Source organism: Oncorhynchus clarkii, chromosome 29, assembly GCF_045791955.1.
Source record: "Oncorhynchus clarkii lewisi isolate Uvic-CL-2024 chromosome 29, UVic_Ocla_1.0, whole genome shotgun sequence".
NCBI lineage: Eukaryota > Metazoa > Chordata > Actinopteri > Salmoniformes > Salmonidae > Oncorhynchus > Oncorhynchus clarkii.
This window is the reverse complement of record NC_092175.1, coordinates 27,020,158-27,026,157: the sequence shown is the minus strand read 5'-3', so window position 1 is coordinate 27,026,157 and position 6,000 is coordinate 27,020,158. Positions and strand designations below refer to the sequence as shown.

At 42.3% G+C, this 6,000-nt stretch overlaps 1 protein-coding gene across 2 annotated transcripts; it reads right to left on the bottom strand.

Moving 5' to 3' along the window:
- Nucleotides 1-219: 219 nt before the first annotated feature.
- Nucleotides 220-4,369, bottom strand: LOC139387887 (calcium-binding protein P-like). Of its 2 annotated transcripts, none has more exons than XM_071134217.1 (2): nt 4,228-4,369; nt 220-3,562 (listed from the first exon to the last, which is right to left on the bottom strand). In XM_071134217.1, exon 2 carries the CDS (start codon nt 3,550-3,552, stop codon nt 1,828-1,830), a length of 1,725 nt encoding a protein of 574 aa, XP_070990318.1. In that variant the 5' UTR covers nt 3,553-3,562; nt 4,228-4,369; the 3' UTR covers nt 220-1,827. The 2 variants fall into 2 exon arrangements, with proteins under 2 accessions (XP_070990318.1, XP_070990319.1); XM_071134218.1 differs by having other exon boundaries at nt 220-3,557; nt 4,228-4,336.
- Between the last annotated feature and the right edge of the window lie 1,631 nt (nt 4,370-6,000).

Genomic DNA, 6,000 nt, shown 5'->3' with positions numbered 1-6,000 from the left:
ACCACGCTGCACCTTGGTCCATTCCATACGATGATCGTGACAGTGTGTGTTGCTTTATTACGTTCATTATGATGCATGTGACAGTAGTTAAGTTCAGGACCATATAGAGACAACATCGATAAGTAAAGGGGAGCAGTAAATATGAAATAAAAAGTGTTTCCCCTCTACATTTGGATTCAAAGAAATAATAAAATAATGTAAGAAAAACTCACAACATAGTACTTTCAAATATAAGCCTTGTGTACAAGGCTTCTGCGAAGAGAAAACATGATTTTATTTTTAAAGTATCCCAGAAACACAAAAACTGGTTTTGATTTAATAATAGGGTCTTAGTTCACAAAAAAATACATGTTTTTGTGTATGAGATGAGTTGAGATCTTTGTGTTCTGATGTAAAGATAGCTTAAGGATCATTTAATAGACAGTAACGGGAATTGTAATGCTGCCAACTTGCAGGCAGAAACCCTGTCTGTTCGATTTTCTCACACTGTAGTGACTGTTCTGTAACAATTTCCCTTGAGGCAATTAGACTCCTAGCAACAGATGTGTCTCTAAAAGCTTCAATGTGCTCTGTGAGATTGTCACTGTAACTGCCCTCGTGTTTTCTAAGAGAGAATGGCTGATCATGTGATATATTCTGTTTTTATTCATCCTGTACCTTGAAAATGGAAGAAGACTTTTGGGATATTTAAATGCCAAGTAATATTCACCATTTAGTTCTAGCATGGCAAAGGGGTTATTTTAAATTTCCAAAACACATTAAACCAGTGTGTGTTTTATGTTCATCACTAAATACATGCTTGGGAAAAAAGGAAAAGAAGAGTCGTTTATATCCATTCGGCAAGATAAATAAGTGCACTTCTGATAACCAGGGGACAGGAGGAAATGGAGAGGGAGACTAGATGGGGAGGTAGAGAGGTATGGGACAAGAGAGAACTAAAGAAAAATAGGAACAGGCAACTTTTAAAACCAATTGCTGAAGACCACATAAGATGGACTATTTACAGTACAAATATAAATATCACAGTAGAGTATAATGTACTGTTTAGTTCACCAAAAAAATATTCTGAGCAAATTGATTTCAAGCCAATATCTGGCATACAGGCGACAATGCTTTATGTACTTCATAAACCACACTGGCAAAAAGACACTGAATACCCAGAGTCAGATGATAGTTGCCTCATCACATAATAACACATAAGAGTTTACAATTGGCTAAAATTTAAATTGGTTAGTGCCTACAACCTGATAAATATCCAGAGTCAATAGTCAATAGTAAGCTTTATACTATATGTACTTGTAGTGTTTGTGTGTTAGTGTTTTATACAGAGATATCGTAATAGATGCAGAGATACAATATTAAAGCATCATGCATTTGCCATGACCTGAACAAATTAGTGTTTTGCAGAACAAAATACAGTGATCAACAGAGTATTCTACCAGAAACTGCTCTGAAAAAAAATGCAATGAAAAAAAATTTGCAATAGAAACGAAGTCTAGAAGTACTACAGCGAAGATCCAAATTGACAGATCAGTGCAAATGTTAGAGACACAAATGAGATGGGCCAATAGACAAACAGTAAAACTATGTTGAAGCTCAAATGGCACCATAAAATGTGGAGGAAATGGACCTTATCGTGCACCCGTGTCCCTGGAAGTTATTTTCCACTTGCTTCCTTACCATCATGACCACTGATAAGTGAAAGTACTGGTTATATCTCCACCTTACTTAATTAACCTATCCGTACAAGATATCAGTGGCATGATGAGAAAGGGGGACTATGAAATTAAGCTATTCCAGACGACTGTGACACACCTACTATATGTCTCAGTGTAGTAGAAGAGTGCTGCTCAGGACCATGAGGAGACTGGTTATCAGCTGTAGCAGCCCCTGACCGAGGGGGTTGCTGCGACTGTTCAGATTTTTGTTGTTGTTGTTGTTGTTGCCGCTGCTGCGTTCGGCTGTCTGCTTCTCTAGGAAGCGCTCTGAGTGGTTTATGTACAGCTCCACACACTTCCGGTTCTTCAGCTGCTCCACCAATGCAGGGTAACCAATCTCTTCAATGCTCACTGTGGGGCCATCAGCCTCTTCCTTACCCTCTCCAGCTATCTCGCCAGGGGCAGGGGTGAGAGGCTTCACTTTGTCTGTCCCCTCCTGGTTGCTAGCTGGACTGCTGTTCCCCACCTCAGGAGTGATGGGCATGCTCTGGCTGTTGGCTCCCTGAGGGTTGTTCTTCTGGTTGTTAGGTGTGGCCTGGGAGTCTCTGCCCTGGTCCTGCAGAAGGTCATTCCTCTTCATGCAGGTATCCATGAAGCTGTCGTAGGACTCTGCCCGTGGAGGTACTTTGTAGGTGTAGTCCCGGCCATAGTCGTTTTCGTCTGTGGAGCGTTCGCCGTATTTTTTGTACATGTAGTTGTTGTAGGACTGCTCTTCCTGAGGGTTGCGGAAGTTGACGTTTGGACGAGGGAAACGCCCAAGGCCATAGCCAATCGCCATCCCTGCCACGGCCCCAACCCCTGCAGCCATAAAAGCCTTCTTAGCAAACCCCTTGGACTGAGTAGAGGGGTACTGCCCCATTCCCTGAACTGAACGTGAGAAGGGAGAGCCACCTCCCATACCTCCGTGCCCACCTCCATAACCATAGCCTCCACCATAGCGGGGACTGAGGATCTTATTGTTTGGGTTCCAGTTGGGTTGGTAACCTCCTCCCATCCCTCCACCAGGGTGGCCCCCTGCTTGCCCCCAGCCAGTATTTCCCCCTCTTACTGGGTAACCTCCAGCAGGGTAACCTCCGGCTGGGTATCCCGGATTGACTCCTCCTCTCCCTGGGTTCTGATTGGGGTAGCCTCCTGCTGCAGGATAACCACCCACGGCGGGGTAACCTCCAGCTGCTGGGTTCTGGTTAGGATATCCCCCAGGATTTGCCCGGCCTGGATACTGCTGGTTGGGATAGCCACCTGCTGCAGGATAGCCACCAGCGGCTGGGTAACCTCCAGCTGCAGGGTTCTGGTTTGGATATCCCCCAGGATTGGCTCTGCCTGGATACTGCTGGTTGGGATAACCACCTGCTGCAGGATAGCCACCAGCGGCTGGGTAACCTCCAGCTGCAGGATTCTGGTTTGGATATCCCCCAGGATTGGCTCTGCCTGGATACTGCTGGTTGGGGTAGCCACCTGCAGCAGGATAGCCACCAGCAGCAGGGTTTTGGTTAGGATATCCTCCTTGGTTGGTTCCCCGGCCTGGATACTGCTGGTTGGGGTTTCCACCTGCTGCAGGGTATCCACCGGCTGGGTTCTGATTCTGATTGGTACCTCTCCCTGGATAACTACCTCCTGCTGGGTACGGGTTGGGGTTCCTATTGGGGCTTTGGGGTTGTCTAGGGTAGCTTCCCGTCTGTGTGTTTGATGTTTTCGACGGATTTTTTTCTGAGCCCCTGTTGCTGGATGATGTCTTTTTGCTGCTGCTGCCACTTCTCTTGGCCCATGTAGAGTCAGTATGAAGCAGAACCAGGAGGACAAGAGACACCAGGGCCAGCTCACACAGCTTTCCCATGATGACTGCCCTGGGGGAAAAATATGGTGATGTCATTAACAGTAAGTACTTGGACTTGGTCCAATCGTTTTTCTGAAGCCTCATCTAATTATTCCTGTTTACTTAAATCTGAGCTAACCCTCTCATGTCACTGACACTCCTGTCACGGACTGTAGAATTTATTTGCTTAATTCGTTTTCTGGATATCAAGTATAAGCCAACGCCTACCATATTATGTTCTGGAAGATTATTCTTAAAAGTAGCCTAACAGAAAATACATGTAACATAATATTATTAGGGATAAGATTGTCCCTGAATGTTCAATACGCTGTATAGAATTCCAGAAAATTCCAGCAGTTAGTCCTATATTTTGTAGCTTTTATTTAGGCCAATCAGTAAACTAAACATAATAAAGAAAATAGGCTACCACGGTGGAATAAAAGACAATACATATCCAGGGGCAGCTTGGATGTTTTATGAAAAATAAAATATGACATAGGCTACATATAACTAGACGTGATGGCAAATTGGGCTATATGCGCAGTTCTATTTTTCAGAACCGGACCCGTTATTCGCATAAATGTAATGGTCTTATTCAATAAAATGGCGCTCTAGCACTCTCACGCAGAACAGCCCGGGCTGTATGGCCACCTGATACCCCTTTACAACTAATGTGAATATCGTAAAATAACCTACCGTTGGAGATTCGAGACGATTTTGTTCCTGTAGAAAGGTTGTATTTTTCATCCGTTTCTCTGTTATGGTTCTGTGTCGTTCGCTCACTGCTTTCATTCGGAGGGGAGGGGTTCCTATTTATCATGGATCACCGAACATGAGTGACGTAGCCAGGCTAGCCTCTCATCATAGCAATCCTAGCTAAAACACCACATTTTCTTACCTTACAAAAATAAATTGAACTATATTTTAAGACAATTAAATACTCTACCAACAAAAAAGCTGTTAGAATTACAAATGTGTGTATGTCCCTTAAAGTCCTTGTGTAATGTGATATTGTACCCCCTAGCCCAATTGTCCTTTGTATATACTTGTGTTCCCCCATTTACTTTTGTATTGGTTTGTTAATCATATAATATATTTTCACGTTTTTTGTCACGTGTACTCGTAGCCTACAGTGAAATGCCTTTCTTGCTTGCTCTTTCCCAGCAATTCAGTACTAACGTTACTATAAAATATAAATAAACAAGTCAATTAGAACAAAAACACACGAGATAGAAATAAGAACACGAGAAAGTAAGTAAGCCATAGATAGGCTATACAGGATAACGCATTCTGTATATAACACATTCTGTCCCTGTAATAAGCTATTTCATTAATACTTTATTTTGTCCAAATTTAGGCTAGGCTAATCAATCGATTTGAAATTGAACGCTTGTAATGGGAATTTATGCGCAAATCCCATTCACTTCCAATGGATGATTCAGCTCAAATCCAATGGATTTAACCATTTTAATGTTAACTTCTAGGGATGTTTAAATCAATCATACTACGTGTAAAGCCTTAAAAACATTACATTTAAAGCAGGCTGTGCTACACTTTTTCCACCTACACCAACTACTGCTATTAACGTTACTCATTGTCCACACTCAGGGCCTTTCCGTAGGCCTGCTACTGTATCGTGTATGTGTGTCATACAACCTGAAGTAATGGGAAATCATAATTTTCAACTGCTTTGGGATATAATTGCTTGGATAACCTTATTTACTATTATGTATTGATTTACTTTTCACTTTTTATGTGCTGCGCACTGAACAGAACGGGATAATTATCACTGAATTATCACAGTGAATTATTGTAACGTTTGTTTATGTGTCAATTAAACACGTAAGGGGTGGGTTGCCAACTGGCGATTTGACACGGAAATAAAATGTAATTTATTCATTCACAGTAGAACCCAATACAACTGCGTATGGTTCTTTCTGTGGCCTCATTGTCTAGGTTGTGGACACCAGATGGCGACAAATGGATATATAATGTATAATTTTTGTGCTCGATGAATTATTCCCAGGTCATACATGGAGTTGGGGAAATAAAAATGTGTTGATGAACTGTACAAACATATTGACAGAAGTCGCTTGAAGTGTGTATTTTTTGCCTGATAAGACAATGACTACTACTGTGTGAAGTAGTTAGGCCTAAAATGAATCATGCAAAACAGTGAAATAAGCATAGAGCGAGATTTATGCAGTCAGTTGAAAGAGCATTTCTCCATATCTGTAGGCTGTGGATGAAGTACTGATGTGTAGACTAGAGCAGGGGTTCCCAATGTGGGGTCCGTGGACCCCCAGGGGGGTACTGGAAGGGGCTCCATGGCCAGATTTCAATGTATTAATCAATGCCACAAACCTGGGACATTGAAGAGCACCATATGAACTATTAATTGCTATCGAAGAGCACACAGATTCTTCTGCTTTTCCATTTTAGGAATTAGACCAGCACAAATAACACATG

Coding starts and splice junctions, on each gene's coding strand:
- LOC139387887 (XM_071134217.1), bottom strand. CDS start 3,552: ATGGGAAAGCTGTGTGAGCTGGCCCTGGTGTCTCTTGTCCTCCTGGTT.